This window comes from Cricetulus griseus, assembly GCF_003668045.3.
Source record: "Cricetulus griseus strain 17A/GY chromosome 1 unlocalized genomic scaffold, alternate assembly CriGri-PICRH-1.0 chr1_1, whole genome shotgun sequence".
Lineage (NCBI taxonomy): Eukaryota > Metazoa > Chordata > Mammalia > Rodentia > Cricetidae > Cricetulus > Cricetulus griseus.
The window spans coordinates 212956278-212976399 of record NW_023276807.1 but is presented as its reverse complement, the minus strand read 5'-3'; the positions used below and the strand labels follow the sequence as shown (position 1 = coordinate 212976399).

General features: G+C 42.0%; 2 protein-coding genes across 4 annotated transcripts; one reads left to right on the top strand and one right to left on the bottom strand.

The window, feature by feature from the left end:
• Positions 1-851: 851 nt before the first annotated feature.
• On the bottom strand, positions 852-1663 carry Mrpl57 (mitochondrial ribosomal protein L57). Of its 3 annotated transcripts, none has more exons than XM_035452315.1 (2): positions 1452-1470; positions 852-1347 (listed from the first exon to the last, which is right to left on the bottom strand). In XM_035452315.1, exon 2 carries the CDS (start codon positions 1337-1339, stop codon positions 1031-1033), a length of 309 nt encoding a protein of 102 aa, XP_035308206.1. In that variant the 5' UTR covers positions 1340-1347; positions 1452-1470; the 3' UTR covers positions 852-1030. The 3 variants fall into 3 exon arrangements, with proteins under 3 accessions (XP_035308206.1, XP_027246260.1, XP_027246258.1); XM_027390459.2 differs by lacking the exon at positions 1452-1470 and adding an exon at positions 1532-1663 and having other exon boundaries at positions 854-1347; XM_027390457.2 differs by lacking the exon at positions 1452-1470 and adding an exon at positions 1473-1592 and having other exon boundaries at positions 854-1347.
• Ska3 (spindle and kinetochore associated complex subunit 3) lies at positions 1661-19832 on the top strand. Its single transcript, XM_027390448.2, has 9 exons — positions 1661-1794; positions 4164-4225; positions 4813-4978; positions 6451-6865; positions 11047-11153; positions 14120-14205; positions 14973-15173; positions 17380-17528; positions 17909-19832. Exons 1-8 carry the CDS (start codon positions 1692-1694, stop codon positions 17503-17505), a joined length of 1266 nt encoding a protein of 421 aa, XP_027246249.1. The 5' UTR covers positions 1661-1691; the 3' UTR covers positions 17506-17528; positions 17909-19832.
• The last annotated feature ends 290 nt before the right edge of the window (positions 19833-20122 follow it).

Genomic DNA, 20122 nt, shown 5'->3' with positions numbered 1-20122 from the left:
ACCCAGAAGTTCAACAACCTAAGCAGCATGGCAAAAAAAGTTGTGAGGGTTTTATGTTAAACAAAAAATCTTGCACTCAGTTTGTCTTCATCATTTAGTATGGGCAGGAGTTCCAGGCAATATAGGAGGTAGGCTCCCAAAAATACTCTTTTCTTTTGATAAGTGGTCTCGTGTATCTCAGGCTGGCCTCAAACTTGCTACACGGTCGACTATGACCTTGCACTTCTCATATGCCTTCACCCACAGAATGCTGGGATTGTAGGCATGCCTCACCATACCCAGTTTATTCTGTGCTGGGGATTAAACATTTATCCTAGACCAGTGGTTCTTAACCTTCCTAATGCTGAGAGCCTTTAATACAGTTCCTCATGTTGTGCTGCCCCCCAACCATGCATTTTCATTGCATGTTTATAACTGTAATTTTACTACGGTCACGAATCGTAAATATGTCTTTTGCTAGTCTTAGGTGACCCTTGTGAAAAGATCATTTAACAACATCCCCCTCCCCTACAGGTACCGCTCTAGATAAAAATTAAAGTCTAGTCTACATAGGGAGATCCATCTCCAAAACAAAAATAAACCCCACATTTCTTAGTAGAGCATGGAGCCAATGCCTGTAATTCCAGCACTTGGGAATAGAAAGGGCCACCAAAAATGAGGTCAGCAAACAAAACAATTCCAACCCCAAATCCCCCAAAAAACTCAGATCAGAAATTATGCACATGTAGCAAGGTGAAAGCCCCAAATGTTCTTTCTTTTGGCTTTCTGACGCTGGGCATTACTGAGTATGGCAGCAAAGATTTTTCTCCCTCTCCCTCCCAAGTGTGAGGATTACAAGCGTGAGCCAAATGCCTGAGAGCCCCAAACATTCTTTATAAAACAACTAGTAATCGTGTTTGTTTTAATAGGATTCTGGTCGAAGTGGGAGGGGGGGTGCGCCACAGTTTATAAATTACATTTTTTTTTTCAGCTCCAGGACCAGGTAAGAGAACAGTCTGGTATCCATAAGGGTAAAGATGACGGCTCCAGGTTAGGACCATTTCTTCGTGACGTTGAGATGGGCTAGCTGGTCGGCAACGTATCTGTGCTTGGGGAACTTGGAAGTGGCGGCTGCCTTGATGGCCTCAAAAGCCTGGGCCCTGCGCTCCGCGGCGTGGCCGAACTCCTGCTCGGCGGTCATGTAGGGCATGCTCAGCCAGTAGTGGTTCTCGGCCTCCACCTCCAGGCGCCGGAGCATGTTCTCCTTCATCCGGAAAGTCACGTTCCGCGGCCGCCGGTGCTTCCCGATCCACTGCCGGCCCGGAATGCGACCGCGGAGGAGGGCAGAGGTGAGGAACATGGTGCCTCCTGGGGAAACGACACGGAAGCCGAAGTCGCTGAGACCCTGGGCCGGGCAGCGAGCAGCAAGCGTCCCGCGCCCACGGGGCCGACGAGCCTCCCAGAGAACCCACCAGGCCCGCGAACCAACTCACGAGCCTCTCGCCGCGGACTCCCTCAGACGCCGACCGACGCGAGCGCGCGCGTCTCTTACCGAGCTAGCCGGGGCCCTGGTGCGAGACTTCGGCTCTCGCGAGAGAAGTCTTCTGCGCCTGCGCGGAGCGAGGGCCTCGTCCCGGCGGCAAGATTCAAATGAGTGGCGCGTTTGAGGGTGGGCGTGAAGAAGGTCTGCCTTTGGCTCCGCTCCCCTCAGCATGAACCCGATCCAGAGTTTCCACTGTAAGCTGCGGGGTCTGGCCGCCGTGCTGGACCACGAGACGGCCCGGCTGCTGCGAGCGCTGGACGGCGAGGACAGCGGTGAGCGGGCGGGCGGGCGCGGTTGTCGGCGGGCGGCGGCACCCGCGAGGCTGGGCGAAGTCGAACTGTGCTTCTCCGGTGTCGCCGCCAGGCGTCCCGTGTGTGTTGGGTGCTTGTCAACATCATCCACCCTAGTCTGTTCGAAAATGCACTAACCGCTGTTCTGTCTGTGTGGAGTTGAAGCAAACATCTGCATTTTCTCCAGTAATGCTATATTTCCAGTAAAAATACTAACCACCGCTGTTTTGTTTTGTAACTAAATAAAATTCACCACCATTCTTACTCCTATTAGAGATTTAAAAAAAAAAAAAGTTTCAGGGCCGAGAGTAGTGGCGCACGCCTTGAATTGCAGCAGAAGCAGGCGGGCTTTTGTGAGTTCCAGGCCAGCCTGTTTTCCATAGGGAGCTCCAGACTGACCAGGCTACCATAGTGAGATCTTAAATATCATAATTTTAATGTATCTTAAATAATATTGCACCCTGTAGACACAGATTCCTCTTACTTATGACTAACTCCATTTAGAAGTGTTTAATGCCCTGTAGGAAACCTCAAATACAGAAAAGTAAAAAGAATATACATATTTTCTATTTAACTCATAAGATACCACTTACTGTTTTAGCGTTTCTGCCATTCTTATTTTAGGGGTTTAAAATGTGCTTTATTTGTTTTTTAGTTAATGCAGAATAATAGACTAAAGTGTATTAGATTTTTGACCCTATGAAAATTGCTTTTCACATAGTGAAAATAAGTCTACATTTTTTTGTTTTGGTTTGGTTTTGGTTTTTTTCGAGACAGGGTTTCTCTGTGGCTTTGGAGGCTGTCCTGGAACTAGCTCTTTGTAGACCAGGATGGTCTCAAACTCACAGAGGTCCGCCTGCCTCTGCCTCCAGATTGCTGGGACTAAAGGCTTGCGCCACCACTGCCCGGCTAAGTCTACATTCTTACCAAAGCATTACCTCTGCACAAGCTTCATTTGCTTTTTACATAAAAAAATTGCAATATTTTAATTATTATGCTAAAAACACAGGCGATAATTGCCAGCAGTTGTACTTTTTATGACTTTGCAGGCTAATTTTATGTCAGCTTGACACAAGCTAGAGTCATCTGAGAGGAGGGAGCCCCAGCTGAGAAAATGCTGCCATGAGACTGGGTTGTAGGCAAGCCTGAAGGGCATTTTCTTAATTAGTAATTGATGTGGGAAGCCATTCCATTCCAAGCCCCTTGTGGCTTGGGTCATCCCTGGGCTGGTGGTCATGGTTCCATAAAAGCAGGCTGAGCAAGCCACTGAGCAGTACTCCTCCATGGCTTCTGTGTCAGCTCCTGCATCCAGGCTCCTCCTCTGTGTGAGTTCCTGTCCTGACTTCCTTCAATGCTGGATTACGACGTGGAAGTATAAGACAAATATAAATCCCTTTCCCCCAAGTTTTGGTCATGGTGTTCCAGTGCAGCAACAGAAACCCTAACTAAGACAGTGACTATAGTGATAAATCATTAAATGGACTTAAAAGTTAGCTTTGAGATAATTTACATACAGTAAAACTCTGGAGAAAGCATTTCATTGGTTCTTAGTGTAGTCAGTTATGCAGCAGTCAGTACAGAAGATTTAGATTGTAATAACTTCCAAAAGATAATTTCCTGAAACTTGGTTAGGTAAGCCTTGCTTTTGCCCTTTACAGCTGTTCTTTACTTCAGTAAACGCAAAACCCAAACTGATTCATTAAACAGGTGTTCCCTGCAATCCTATCACCGCCCATCACACTGGCTTTCGGCAACCATTGTCTATGTTCTGTATGAGTGGACCTTTCCTGTAAAAGGAACCCCATAGTATGTAATCCTTTAGCATGATTCCCCATGTTCATCCACATTGTAGAGTAAGACCATATTTGGTCTTATTATCCCATTGTATCAGTTGCTGTATGTTGTGTTTCTGTGTTTGTAGGGCATTTGTCTGTTAGGTGTACTTTTTACTTAGTGAAGTAAGGTCTCACTCTGTAGCCCTTGCTGTGTTGATAAGGGCCTGGTCTGGCTTTGAACTCAAACAATTCCAGCTGCCTTTGCCTCTCAGTTCTGAATCAAAGACATGGGCTGACATACCTGGAGAGTTGTGTACTTTGTGTGCTGTAGTTCATTGAAGGTTATTTATTTGTTTATCTATTCATTTTGTTGTTGTTTTTCAAGACAGGGTTTCCGTGTAGCCCTGGCTGTCTGGTACTCAGATCGGGCTGGCCTTGAACTCCGAGATCTGCTTGCTTCTGCCTTCCAAATGCTGGGATTAAACACACCACACCAGCAGGATTTTTATGTCTAAGGAACTATACTAAATTTTTTGTTTTCCTTGTGCTTATTGAACTTTTTTTTTTCCCTTGAAGACTTTGAGGATTATCCAATGAGAATATTGTGTGACCTTCACTCAGAAGTTCAGACTCTAAAGGTACTATTTTTCTTATTATCATTTTTCCATGGTGGGTGTGTAATTTTTTGTAGCTTAAGTTGTCGTGGGAAGAGATGACTAAGAGGCTTTTTGGAGGCTTTTTATTTGCTGGCACCTGACTGATTGGCACCATGATTGCACCTGAGAGTGCTCCCAAGATGCAGCATTTAGCCATATCAACCCAGGGCTTATCCAGACAAAAAACAAGGATTACAAGTATTTTGCCTTCTTGTAGACAGAGGCTAATTTTGACATAATTTGGTTTGCAGTTGTCCTCGTCATCTTTTTGAGCACAGTAAGCAAGCTTGGTTACAAAAGCAGAAATGGCAGGTAGTCTTGTGACCCTGTCCTGAGGAAAAACAAATTTTACAAGATCAGTTGATTTTAAGCGTGGCCTTCAACGTCTGGGGAGAGAGGGAAGTGGGCAACTAGGGTACAGCCTGTACAGTCTAGGGACTCACATGTTGGAGGCTTTTTTTTTTTTTTTTTTTTTTGGTATCTCAAGTGTAGTAAGTCTAAATCTTAAACACAATGATAACCACAAAGTACATTAGATAATGTGACTATATTTGCTCTCCTCCCAAAAGGATGATGTTAATACTCTGCTTGATAAAGCAAGATTGGAAAGTCAAGAAAGCACAAGATTCATAAAGGCAACAAAAGTACTGATGAAAAAAAATTCCACAGACATCATGAAACTAACAGAGTTTTTCCAGAAGTATGGCTATCAGTCACGAGACAAAGAAGAGTCAGGTTTGATTGACTTTCATTTCTTAGCATCAGTGTGGAAGAAGGCAGAATGATTGAGGCTCGACTTGGGCCTTTAGTTCTGTCTATCAGGCTGTTTGGTGAGCATTCAGCACTCTGTGCCAGTCAGTGGTACACTGAAGTAGTCCCGTGTGGGTCTTGAATTTGAGGGACCTCTTCGAGCTAACCTGACACAGAGTAAGACTTGCAGCAAGAAATAAAACTGCTCTTGCTCTCCTTTCTGTAGTGCTGGATGAAAGTGTCTTTGAGCCATTTAAAATGGAAACGGGTGTCTAGTTATCTCTGCCAGTAAGTAGCTGGAGAACCACTGGGTTCTCTGGTTTCCCTTACATTCAGATTCCTCTGCTGCAGAACAAGGTGCTTGGGTTATATAAACTGATAAAGTGCTTTTTTGACTGCACACTTATAATAAAGGATTGGTTAGTCATGGTGGCTCAGCAAAGCTGCACACGCTTGTAGCCCTAGGAGCCAGAGGGAGAAGGGTTACCAGTTGAAAAGTTATTACTCAGAGCATAATAACTGACCTTGCTCCTCCAGTGTAAGGTGGGAATATTTAATACATCTACTTCATGAGGTTGCATATAGACCAGTTAAGAGCTGAGCATTTTGCAGCCCTTTGGAGGCCCAGGCACAAAGATCACTTGATGGAGGCCAGCTGGTATGTTTGTTGCTCAATGTTAGTGCTGTTGCTGTCATTCTGCCCATATCCCTGAGTGGCTGGCTTTAATATGCTTCAATGTCTTGGTCTTTTATGAAGATGATCTTTATATGTAAGGAAAGCATTCATGAAATCCAACAAGTATATATGTGTGATAAGTATGTTAGCCGACATGCTATACTAGAATTCAGTTTAATTTGGAAGTTAGAAAATGTGTAATAAAATCTGCTTTTCTCCTTAAATAATCATAGATTCAAATTCTCCTTTTCTTTTGCGCTTAGGCACCTAAAAGTTAAGTCGATGGCTGGCAAGATGGCTCTGGGTAAAGGGATTTGTTACCTAACCTGACAATAGTCATCACCATGACTATTGGCACACACCATGTACCCTATGGTACACACAAAATAAACAAAATGTAATTGAAAATTTTTACAAAATTAAGTCTAAAATCATATTGTTACAGTTTGTGTTAAATCTAAAACAAAGTTGATTATACACCAGTTTCATACTAATAATACTTTCAGAAAACACTAAGACTGATAAATAAATCATATTGAGGAATAAGAAATTGGATTTTATTTGTGGGTATTGGCTTTTCAAAGCAGATTGGTTTAAAGTGTCTAGATGGAATACAAGTAGGTAAGATATACATATATCAAACTTTTGAAATGAAAGCTTCAAAGAATCAAGATTTCACTGACATGGAATATTTGGGGTGGGCTATTCTGTGTTTTAATGATCAAGAGATTTTCTGTCTTGATGTCTGGCCAGAATTTACCTCTTCGACTTTCCTTCCCAGGATGTGAGCACAAAGTCAGTGACTCAGCCTCGGAGTTGGATGTGTGTGAAGACCTTCAGATGCCTGGTGTGGAGGGTGATCTGTCCGATCCATGTGTTCCAAGCAGTTCTGTTTCTGAAAATCTCCTACTACGCAGCCCACAGCTTTCAGATTTTGGACTTGAGCGGTACATGGTCTCCCGAGTCCCAAACCCCCCTCCCCAGGCAGCTGACAGCCTTAAAGAAGGGTCCGTATCTGAAACTCCTCCCTCCAAAGACTCTTCGGTTACAGTGATAAAGACTCCCAGGTGTGCTCTAAAGATGGATGATTTCGAGTGTACAACTCCTAAATTAGAACACTTTGGTATATCTGAATATACTATGTGTTTAAATGAAGATTATACAATGGCACTTAAAAATAGGAAGACCATCAAAAGGTAAGCAACTTGAAATTAAAGGTTTAATTTTGTGATTTTTTTTTTTGTCTGTTTTTTGTTTCGAGACAGGATTTCTCTGTTTAACAGCCCTGGCTGTCACTCTAGACCAGGCTGGTCTCGAACTCACAGAGATCTGCCTGCCTCTGCCTCCGGAGCGCTGGGATTAAAGGCATGCACCACTACCAGACTATTTTTGTGAGTTTTAATTACATGTGTGGGTGTGTGCTGGTGAGTGCAGGTGCCCTCAGAGGTATTGGATCTCCCCTTGGGGACTGGAGGTACACACATTTGTGAGCTGTCTGATGTGGGTGCTGGGAACTGAACTCCGGTCCTAGATGAGCCGACTCTCCAGCCCCTTGAGAATATGTTTGTTAATTCTTTGAAAACTTTATGCAGTGTTTTACTTATCTTCCTCCTAATTCCTTTAGCTCCCTCCCTCCCTCCCTCCCCCAACTCATGTCCTTTTTTATTTAAATGACCCACGAAGTCTGATTTGTGCTGTCCCTATACTGCTGGAGCACAGTCCACCTCCCCACGCCACACCCTTAAAGAAAACAGATAACACAGTGCCTGTAGCTCCTCTGCCAAGGGAGGGACTTTGTGACCTCCTTCCTCCTCCATGTTGGGATTTTGTGTCCTTACCTTGTGCATTCTGTCAGAACTGTTGTGAGTTCATATGTGCAGCTGCCTGTTGTGTCAGGAAAGCGCTATTTTAAGTAGTCATCTACCACCCCTGGCTCTTACAGTCTTTCCATCTCTTCTTCCAAGATGATCCCTGAGTCTTGGGATGACGTCCCATTTAGGGCTGAGCACTCGGTATAGTCTTTTACCCTCCCCATGTTGACTGTGGATCTCTGTTAATGGTCATCTACAAAAGGAAGCTTCTCCAGGCCGGATGTGGTGGCTCACACCTTTAATCCCAGCTCTTGGGAGGCAGAGGTAGGCTGATCTGTCAAGAAAGCAAGGCCATCCTGGTCTATGTAGTAAGTTTCAGGACAGCTGGGACTGTGTTGAGAGACCCTGTCTCAAAGAACAAAACAAAAGCAAACAACAAAAATGAAGCTTCTATGATAAAGATTAAAAGAGATGCAATAATCTGGCTGGGTGTAGTAGTGCATGCCTTCAATCCCAGCACTCAGGAGGCAGATCTCTGAGTTTGAGGCCAGCCTGGTCTACATAGCAAGTTCCAGGGTAGCCAGGACTACATAGAGCTTGTCTTTAAAAAAAAAAAAAAAAAAAAGTTGGGTGGGCACACTAATCTGTGAGCAGTGTCATTAAGCTTCAGTTTAATACTATGTCCCTGTGTCAGAATTAATAATAGTTTCTCCCCCAAGATCTATCTAGCCATGGGTACTTGTCACTTCTGTCTTGTGTATCAGGCTGTAATTGGAATTAGAAAGTGGTTTGCCCAGTGGTAGTGACACACGCCTTTAATTCTAGCACTCGGGAGGCAGAGGCAGGCAGATCTCTGTGTGTTCGAAGGCTGTCAGGTCTACAGAATGAGTTACAGGACAGCCAGGACTATAGAGAACCCTTGTCTTGGAAAACCAAAGAAAGAAAGTTATTTCTGAAACTCCAGTGGGCATATGTCATGTGTAATGTGTGGGAGTCTGAAACTTCACTGGCAAATAACTCCAAAAGGTAACCTGTTCCAGGCACTGGGCTTTTTAATCTAATAGTTTTTGGTGTCTTGGGGATGGCACCATTGTTCCTGTTTATAGGATAGCTCCATTCATACTCTACATATGTGTGTATGTTTTAGGAAGCTTCTATAGTAGTAGGTCTCCATGACTTTTTCACAAAGATTTTTAGTGTTGTCCCACTTTCCTGCCCTCATTCCCCACCCCACTTAATCCTTCTTACTCCATTATACACACCCTCACTTCCACACCACACGCACATACACACAGGTGCTGCATCCATTCCACATACAAGAGAAGATGTGATATTTGTCTTTCAGAGTCTGGGTACCTCGTTCATTATCTGTTGCCAGTTGGTGAACTTGTAAGATACTTCCATTTCCTGATGTCATGAATAAAGCAACAATGAACATAGTTGAGCAGGTATCTCTGAAGTAGACATAGACTCTTCTGGGCACATGCCCAAAAGTGGTATAGCTGAATCACATGGAGGATCTATGTCTAGCTTTATGTGGAACCTACACACTGATTTCCATTGTGGCTGTACCTGTTTAAACTCCTACCTGAAGGAAAAAAAATGTGTTCCCCCTTCTCTGATATCCATGCCAGCAAAACTTCGGGTTTTGTGTCGGTTGAGTTTGTGTTGTTGATTTTGAGTTAGGGTCTCTCTAATCCTGGAAGGCCCAAAATGCAGAGATTCCCCTACCTCTGCCTTCTGAGTGCTGAGATTAAAGGTGTATACCGACACACCTGAGTGGTGTCCTTTTTTTTTTTTTTTTTTTTTTAATCTTGGCCTTTGTGACAGGGTAAGATGAGCTGCTCCTAATGTCTGTGCCAGGAACTGAACTGGGGTCTTCTGGAAGGGCAGGAAACACTGAGCCATCTCTTGAAGCGTTAATCTACATAATCGTAGTCAGTAAAAGCCAGAAGTCAAATATTTGGGGTAAAGACCCAGAAGATAACAAAACCCGGAGCAGCTGCCTGTTGCATCTTCTCTCATTCCTCAGTCAAAAAACTCTGAGATCCTGTCTGCACCTCACCTTATCACTTCCTGTCTCCAACTCCCGAGTCCTGGGATTAAAGGCATGCGCCACCACTGCCCAGCTTCTATGGTTAACTAGTGGCTAGCTCCACCCTCTGATCTCCAGGCAAGCTTTATTTGTCAGAACACAAACAAAATATCACACAACAGTCTCTCCTGCCAACTTATGTAAGGAGTTCAGCTATTTCATATTTTAAATCTCTTGAATCACTAATTTCATCAATGAAGCATAAGCTATTGATCTCTTAAGTAATGATAGACACTGCACAGTGTTCTCTCCTATGTATTTGTGTAATTGGACAAGTCAACTCCCCACCCCCACCCCACCCTGAGACAGGGTTTCTTGTCCTTAAATTCACAGAGATCAGCCTGCCTCTCCCTCCGAGTACTGGCATTAAAGGTGTGTGCCACCAAGGGCAAGTCAATCTTAATAAAATGATAGATTCAGTCTTTTTACTCTAAAATAATGGCAGATTTTTAAAATTTTAATTTTATTTTGTGCGTTTGGGTGTTTTATCTGAGTATATTACTGTGCACTTGGTTCATGCATGGTGAAAGAGGATGTCAGAGCCCCTAGGATGGGAGTTAGGAATTGAATCCTGATTTTCTGGAAGAACAGCCAGTGCTCTTAACCACACTGAACCATCTCTCCAGCCTCCCTCACCCCCGATTTATTATTGGGCTTCAACAATTTTGCTTTCTGTCAGACTAATAAAAAATAAATCTTGCCAGGCCAGGCAGTGGTGGCACATGCCTTTAGTCCCAGCACTTGGGAGGCAGAGGCAGGAGGATTTCTTTGAGTTCCAGACCAGCCTGATCTACAGAGCAAGTTCCAGGACAGCCTCTAAAGCCACAGAGAAACCATGTCTCAAAAAACCAAAATAAATAAATAAATAGATAAATAGATAAATAAATCTTGCCACACTAGGTTATTAATGAAGTCTTGCTAACTTACTGCATTTCCATACTCAGTAAAGTCCACAGATTTCCTTTAAGTTAGAGGTTGTTAATCTGCTTCAGGACTATCAAGCAAGGAATCACCTGTTATCGCTTGAGTGCTAGGATTGCATGTGTGTGCCTCCACACCTTGCTTTATGTATTTGTATATTTTAAATAAGTATGTCTACTTTAAATATTTAAAGTAAAAATATGTGTATCAAATATATTATTTTAATGATTTCTTCCATTGGTCTTTTTCATAAACCAAAAATCAAAAATGAACTACCCCAGACTGAAAGATAGATGACGTTTTTCTGCAAAGATTGACTGTTTTTTTTTTTTAAAGATTTTATTTATTTATTATGTATACAACATTCTGCTTCCATGTATATCTGCACACCAGAGGAGGGCACCAGATCTCATAATAGATGGTTTTTGAGCCACCATGTGGTTGCTGGGAGTTGAACTCAGGACCGCTGGAAGAGCAGTGGGCGCTCTTAACCGCTGAGCCATCTCTCCAGCCCCACAAAGATTGAATGTTAACTCTTGTTCCTTTACAGCTCCCCTCTGAATAGTGCCAGTGGAGAGGCCATAGGGACAGAGCCTGTGACCAAGGAGAATTCTTTTGCCATTCCTGGTTTCGTAGTCCAGCAGCTAGAAAAAACTGGTGAGTTTAAAAATTAACTTCTCCTTTGTACTCTTTTCTGGTTAACTTTGTACAAAACACCAATGAACAAAATTTAATCATTTTTATTTTATGTGTATTTTGCCTGCATGTATGTCTGCATACCACATATGTGCCTGGTGCTTGTTGAGATCAGAAGAGGGCATTAGATCCCTGGACCTAGACTTACAGGTCACTATTAGCTGCCATGTGGGTGCTCTGGAATTCAAGTCCTCTGGAAGAACAGCCAGTACTTCTAACCACTGAGCCATATCTTCAGCTGTCATTTTATCCTTTAACTTTGAAATCTTTGAGTTCTTTTCACATTATTGGCAAGTGTTTAAAACTGTCTATCATCTTTGCAAAGTTTTGCACTTACTTTTTAGAAAAAAAAAAAGTGCTAATTTCATGACATGTTATTAATACGCACTGCTGGTAAAAGCAAGTTTAAAAACATAACTGGCCCATACTCGTGGTAACTATAAGGAAGAACATGATTGTATTAAAGAAGTACTACTTGTGGGCTGGAGAGATGGCTCAGTGGTTAAGAGCACTGACTGCTCTTCCAGAGGTCCTGAGTTCAATTCTCAGCAAACACATGGTACCTCAAAAATGGGATCTGGTGCCCTCTTCTGGCCCGCAGCTGTACATGCAGGAAGAAAACACTGTGCATAATAAATAAGTAATTATTTTTTTAAAAAATACTAGTTCTTTAAAGAAAGAAAACAGGCTCATTAGTATATCAAAAGGAAAACATTGGTCATGGCAGGCACAGAAGAGCTGCCTGCCAAGATACTTTTTATTTTATTCTTTTTAAAATGTGTATGGGTATTTTGTCTGCATGTATGTCTATGCACCGTGTGCATTCATGTCTGGTACCCTCAGAGGCTAGGAAAGGATGTTGGATCCCACAGGACTGGAGTTACAGATGGTTGTAAGTTGCCATGTAGGTTCTGGGAATTGAACCTTAGTTCTCTGGAAGAACAGCCAGTGGCCTAACCACTGAGCTATCTCTCCAGCTCTCAATATGCTATTTAAAAAAAAATGAAATTAGGGCTGGAATATGCACAGATATCCATGCAGACAAAACACACACATAAAAGTAAAATCAATAGAGTATAAGTTTGGTTTTTTTTTTTTTTTTTATTTTTTTAAGTATGGCTGGGGAGATAGTTCACTTGGTAAACGGTTTGCCACACAAACACGAGGACTGACTTGGGTTTGGGTTCCCAGAACCTGTATAAAAGTCCTGGCATGCTGATACGTGCATGTTATCGACAGCACTGTGGGAGGCAATGACAGTTGAACCCTTCAGGTTCAGTGAGAGACTGTCTCAAAAAACAAGATAGTGGCTGGGCCTGATGGTGCACACCTTTAATCTCAGCACTCGGGAGGAGGCAGAGACAGGTGGAGCTCTATGTTTAAGGCTATCCTGGTCTACAGAGTGAGTTCCAGAACAACCAGGGTACATAAAGAAACCATGTCTTGAAGCAAAACAAATAAAATAGAAAGATGGGGTGCAATGAGGAAGACACTTGATGTCTGCCTCTAGCCTACACAGTCAGTATACACTGAAACATACTTGTGCACTCACCACACGAAGTATTACACACCACTCACTCACCCAAAAAAGATAAAAGAGAATATGTTTATGTGTTTGGACAATGTCTCATCTTGAGTCTTTGAACTCACAGCAGTCCTCTGGCCTCAACCTCTGGGATACAGGCTTGAACCACCATGTCCACTTAAAATATATTTTTTTAAGATTTATTTTTTATGCATATATGTGTTTTGCCTGCATTAATATATGTGCACTATGTATAGTACCTACAAAGGGCAGAAGATAGCTGGAATTCTGGAGCTCATGCTATAGGTGGTTGTGAGCCCTCATGTGGGTGCTCAAAAACAAGCCGAGGTCCTCTATAGGAACAGCAAGTGCTCTTAACCACCAAGCCACATCTTCAGCCTTATTTATTTATTTATTTATTTATTTATTTATTTATTTATTATGTATACAATCTATAGTCTTCTGCTTGCATGCCAGCAGAAGGCACCAGATCCCATTCAAGGTGGTTGTGAGCCACCATGTGGTTGCTGGGAATTGAACTCAGGACCTCTGGAAGAGCAGTCAGTGCTCTTAACCACTGAGCCATCTCTCCAGCCCCCTCTTCAAACCTTTCTCATCCGCCTCCACCTAGTTTTCCATAATAGTGAGGGCTTTGTGTATGAATGGTACTCCGGGCTTTGTGCATGAAAGGTACTATTTTATGTTAGGTTTTTTTTGTTTTTTTTGTTTTTTTGTTTGTTTGTTTTTTGTTTTGTTTTGTTTTTGAGACAGGGTTTCTCTGTGGCTTTGGAGCCTGGCCTGGAACTAGTTCTTGTAGACCAGGCTGGTCTCAAACACACAGAGATCCACCTGCCTCTGCCTCCCGAGTGCTGGGACTAAAGGCATGCGCCACCATGGCCTAGCGGTTTTAAATGAATTTATTAATAGTTATCTTTGTAGCTAATTTGATTTTTTTTAAATATTTTGATAGTAGGGACTGAACCCAGGGCCTACTATCCATAGGATCTAACAACTGAGTTAGATCCCCAATAATTTGTTGCTATTATATGTTACCTATTACAGTAGAATTCATTACTTTGTACTGTTCTTATAACATGCAACTTTTGTTAATATTAACGATATGTAATTTGACAGTTTTGGTTTTTCTTGTTCAGCCAAACCACACACCATATGTAGATTTTTAAAACATTACTAACAAAATATACAGGCTAAATTGACAGTGCTTTTAATTTAAAAAAGGAATATGGGGGCTCCAGAGATGGTTCAATAGTTAGGAGCACATACTTACTGCTCTTCTAGATTCAATTCCCAGCGCCACATCAGACACTCACAACCACCTCTAACTTAAAAAGTTGGAATACTTATTTCAACTTAATTTTTATGACTATTTTATGTCTTCTAGATACTGAATGCAGAAATTCACCATTGCCACCTAAACTCTGCACTCCTGGTTTGAAACTTCCTTCTACAGTAGACAGTACAGCTTTGGTAAAGTTTCACTGATGTTAAAAGCACCAATCTTCCGCCTTATGACTCAGACATTACTTCTGGACTCAGTGTCTGACAAATTAGACCAGTGCAGCTCTTAGGAATGGACGTGCAGTACATTCTGGGAGGTAGTTTAGCACCATAGATCAGGACCTGATATCATGTCAAAAAATGTGTTGGAGGCAAATTGAGACGGAGATAACAGTATAGAAAGAAGTACAGAAGTACAAATGGCTAGTGAGAAAGCAGAATGGATATAGTGAGCTTATCTAAGAGCTGATGCCAAGTATCTGTCACTGTCTAAAAACCGGATGAGACCAAAGGAATGTTTTCAAGAAATCTGATGTTCTTGAAGATAAACATATAGTTTAAGAAAAAAGAATGGGCCAGGTGGGGTTGTGGCAGCATACACCTTTAATCCCAGCACTCAGGAGGCAGAGGCAGGAGCATCTCTCAGAGTTTGAGACCAGCCTGGTCTACAGAGTGAGTTTCAGGACAGCCAAGGCTACACAGAGAAACCCTGTCTCAAAAACCTAAAAATGAAAGAAAAAAGAATGAGTAGAAACAGATCAAAGTTGTTCTCCTAGGTAACAAACAGATTTTTAAGTAATTTTTCCTTGTTAACTTATTTAACATAATCAAAACCTTCCTCATTAGTCAGGTGAGACAGCTGCTTTAGTAGACTTCATTAGAGCTAAATGAATAAAAGTTTATTTAAGCATTATTATTTACTTACCATAATTCAATTATTTATTTTCATTCTGTAGGTATATAAAAATTATCCATTGTCAAAACCAAATACTTCATTAAGCCATATGGAGGTTAAAGATTATGCTCCGTTAATTTTAAATTCAGATGAATGCTACGAGAGTTTTGCAGACCCCCCTTCTCCTACAATTACTTCTTGTGAGAATATCAGAACACCCAGTCCTCCAGAAGTCACTGCAATTCCAGAAGACATTCTCCAGGTTATTTTCCACACTTTTTTTTTCTAATATTTTTACAATTATATATTTGTGTTAGAGAATTTAAATTGCATATAACCTGTCATATTTACCATCAAACCAATGTGTGACTTGGTTTTAGTGATATTACTTCCATGAGGTATTTTCTCTTTAAGTTTGTGTTCTACAATTGGTTGTTTCTGTTAGTTTTTATCTGTGGTTGCTACATTGGCTATTTATTGTTCCTTTAAAATTAAAAATGTCATTTTTCCCTATAGTCATCATAGGGTGTCATTAATAACGTGTGTCTCCATTTCTCAAACTGTTTAGCATGATGATAAAATAGCTAACTGTAGTTGGCATCACCAGCTAGTAGATACTACTGACGGGTCTGACTCTGACTCTAATCCAGGTTATAGAGTTGGGCAATCAGTACTTACGTGCAAAGAATTCTAAGTGACTGTTTAGAGCTGTTCTGCCTCACAGGCAGCAATGAGAACAATAAACTGAGAAAAGACTTAAATACCAGTAGAACTGACCCAACCCTGAAATATCAACCAAGGATCTGTTAAATTTTTCTTTTTAACATTTTATTTTTAATTATGTGTATAATATACATGTGTGTCTTGCGGGGAAATGTGTACCTATCCATGAATACAGATGCCTGAGTGGTCAGAAGAGGGTGTCAGATCAGAGTTACAGGCAATTGTGAGCTGTCCAGACGTCGAGCTGAGAACTGAACTCTGGTCCTCTGTAAAAGCAGTGCATGCTCTTAACTGCTGAGCTGTCTCCAGTCCTTCCCCTTGACTGCTTGCTCTCTTAGGAGATAAACTGGAATGCCTGTCTTGGTGAGGATGTATGTAGGGGTTGTGGGTTTTCTTTGTCGTTTGCTTTCTTCTTTTTTTTTTTTTTTTTTTAAGATTTTATTTATTTATTATGTATACAGTCATCTGCATGCATGCTTGCACACCAGAAGAGGACACCAGATCTCATTACAGATGGTTGTGAGCCACCATGTGGTTGCTGGGAATTGAACTCAGGTCCTCTGGAAGAGCAGTCAGTGCTCTTAACCGCTGAGCCATCTCTCCAGCCCCGCTGTTTGCTTTTCTTAACTGTGCTGGGGAACAACACTGGGACTTGTGTATGGCACAGAAGCATGCTACCTTTTATTATACATGCCCAGTCCCAAGGACACCTTACATTCAATATGCTACTTCTAGTTTTTTCTTTTAATGTTTTATTAGCATATGTTAATTATATGAAGCAATAGGTTTCATGTTTTCTTCTTTTTGGTTTTTTTGAAACAGGGTTTCCCTGTGTAGTCCTGGCTGTCCTGGAACTCACTCTGTAGACCAGGCAGAGATCCATCTGCCTCCGAGTACTGGGATTAAAGGCATGTGCCACCACTGCCCAGCTTACATGATGAAATTTTCACACGTGTACATAATATATTTAGTTGATATTCACAGATGAACAAACACCCATTACCTTCTCTTGCCCCACTCCCATGGGTCTTTTCCCTTCCCAACTAGCCCCCTCTACTTTTATATTAAGAGAGAGGGGATGAGTGTGTCCTCAAATGAATTTCATTAAGCTGTTTTAGAAGCAAGAGTGAGGGTTTGTTTAGAAGTGTCTATGTCACTGAAGAAATGTCTCACCCTGCTCATTAACTCTAGAGACTCAGGGAGAGGTAGGGCCTGTGAGCTTCTCCCCCTCTGAGATGGGTGCTCATTTGCTCGTCTTGTATAGATGCAGTGCACATACTCACAGCGGTTGTTTACCTTCTCTTCAGTGCATTAGTCTCCGGTCATCTACACCATCAAGACTGAACACGCCTCTCATGATTCCATTAAATTTAGTAAATGTGTATTTAGATTTTAGACATCAAAATTCCATGTGAAGTTAATTTTATTTTGTTTGCTTATTCAGTTTCTGTATGTATGGACTGCTGACTTTTTTTTTTTAAGTATTTTAAGTAACCTTCATCTAATTGCTCATGGCTTTTGGGGGAGCAGAGTAGCGGTTTCCAGACAGAGTTTTTCTGTGGATTTGGAGGCTGTCCTGGAACTAGCTCTTGTAGACCAGGCTGGCCTCGAACTCAAAGAGCTCCTCCTGCCTCTGCCTCCCAAGTGCTGGGATTAAAGTCGTGCACCACCACTACCCGGCCTCATGGCTTTCCTTGAATGTTTATAACTCCTTCCAGATTTATCTCTTTTTTTGTTTGTTTCAGATATTAACAAAGCACAACTCAAACCTAGCTACTTCATTGGAGGTTAAAACGATGCCACTCAGGAAAGGCTTCCTCAAGTACGAGGGGCAGAGTATCCGAGGTGCTGCCAACAAGGAAAACTGGTGACAGTAAGGCGCCACCACAGAATGGTAATGGCAATTTCCCTTTTCATTTGCATTGCCAGTGCAGGTTAATGGCCTGGCTCCACCTGAGCCTGGAACTGGCCCTTGATCTCATTTCCAAATTATCAAATCTGCTTGTGTGGTAATGAATCCATTCCTAACTTCTGCTTTTAAAATTTTTTTATTATTAATTGTTGAAACGGGGTCTTACTCTATACCCTTGGCTGACCTGGAACTTGCTATATAGACAGGCTGGCCTCAAACCACACACCTGCCTACCTGCCTCAGGGTATGCCACCAGTCTCTTTTCTTTTAAAGATTTATGGTGTATGTGTGTAACTTTAAAATACTTAGCTACCATGTTGCCTTCTGTCTTGATGCCCTTATTTGATTTTGTTTGTTTGTAGGAATTCTAGTGTGGATACATCCAATACAGAAGCTGGACAGAAATGTAGAAGCAAAAGCTGGACTGAAGTTTTCAAAATTTTTTTAAAAATTTTAGCTGGTTAACACGGAGAGACCAGTGGAGGTGGAAGGAGCGCTCACTGCTGTCAGTCTTTTTTCTTTTCTGTTTTATTTCATTCTTACGTGAATGTTTCATTCCACCACACTATGTTGGCCTCTCCAGCTTCCATTTCTGCCTCCCAAGTGCTGGGATTAAAGGAGTTAGTTACCACCTCCCAACAGCTTTAGGAAATTTTGTGTGATATAAAGGTTATTCTGATTATGCATTGAAAATTAAGTGGAAGAATTCCAGGGTAATTGTGTTTGTATATTTTTTGTTACATAATATAAAATAGATGATTTTCAAAGAAAACTCTACCCCACTTTTTGTGTGCCCTTTTCACTACATGGCATTTGTGGCCGTGAGTCCACATAACTGAATGGGACTGCTGAAGGAGTGAAGAGTGGCCAGGGAGATGACTCCAGGTTTAAAGTGCTTGTTGCTCTTGCAGAAGGATCTGGTTTTGATTCCAGGTACCCACATGGTAGTTTACAACCATCTGTAACTCCATTTCCAGGGGATCCGATGCTTTCCTCTGACTTCCATGGGCACCAAGCACACACAGATGCAGTACACATACTATATACAAGCAAAGCACACATAGAATAGGTAAGTCTAATAAAGCTTTTAAAGAGTGGGAAGAGGAGAGTGTTCTAGCAAAGGTTGGGAAGAGGCCTAGTGACTCAGGAAGAAGTATTTTAGGCGGAGTAATCATTTCTTTCAGTGCTGCTGAGAATATGCAGGCTGAATTTTGTTAAGTTTGCCAAGGTTGATAACACTTTCAGACATGGTTTGGGGTGAACAGAAGAAAGAATGGAGGGAGTAGAGAGCCAACTGAGGCAGCTCTTTGGAGTTTTGCTAGGGTCAGTTAATAAATGGATGGGCTACAGGGAAAGACAAGATAGATGTTTCTCAGGGTTAGTGGTAGACTTTAGCTTAAGCTTGGCTTGTTTTGACCTTTCAGATTGTACAAAATTTGTTTCCCTGAGCTCCACCCTCAACATTTCCCTACTGTCCCTAGCTTGTCACTTAGAATGATGCTTCTAGCCCAAGCTGTACATGCTGTGGTCTTTCCAGGGTATTTTCCCACTGTTCTTTAAAGGAGATCTCAGATCTTTACTGTGGCCTAGGTGACTGCTCTCCTGCAATGTGTTCCTTAGCCTCACCAGTCTTCAGCTTCTGCCTTGGGGCTGACACGCTGGCTGCTCTGCCTAGAATGGTTTCTTTTTTCCTGCCAACTCTGCTTCATTCTCTTCTGTCTTCAAGCAGTTGACAGCTGACATTGCTTTCCTCCTCCACACTTGAGAACTTATGCTTGCTGGGCAGTGCTGGCACATGCCTTTAATCCCAGCATTCGGGCAGCAGAGACAGGTGGATTTCTGAGTTTGAGGCCAGTTACAAAGCTAGTTCCAAGAGAGCTACGGTTGTTACACAGAGAAACCCTGTCTCAGAAAACAAAAACCAAAAAACTTAGTGCTCAACCAAGCAGTATTGCAATCGCTGACAGTGCTGGTAAAACATGCAGAGGTACACCTGGAGCTATGCAGGGTGAGTCTACCTGGACAGAGTCCACACAGGCTCTAGCAAGATAAGAGTTTCCACTGTGAGCTGGTCTCAGGCCAGCGAGCTGTGCCCTCGACTTTCCATATAAATGATCATAAACCCCTGTGCTTTATGTTAGAGTCTATTATTGTCAACAATGAAGAGTACTGAAGGATTGGTTCCAGATATCCCAGCTCTTGAGTGCTGTATTGTCTGTCACACTAAGTAGAACTTGTACTATATATGAGTATAAAATGTTCACTTCCCATGTGGGCTACCCACTACACCCTTGGTTTCTGTGACCTTTGCCCTAGCCTTGTGTTTATTTAACTATTGACAGTGTCAGTTACCAAGATTTTTTTGTCAGTAACATTTGATTCTAAATGCTATTAGCCTATATAATTCTTACATATGAGGCATTTCAGATGAGGAAATTAAGACATTCTTTTCCTTGTGTTCTATTTTACACTGTTTTGCAAGCTCCGATGGTCTCTAAAATCTGGGATGTTCTCACCTTGGTTATATAATCTGAAATTTCTACCTCCTTTCCTTTAGTCCTTGCCAATAGTACATA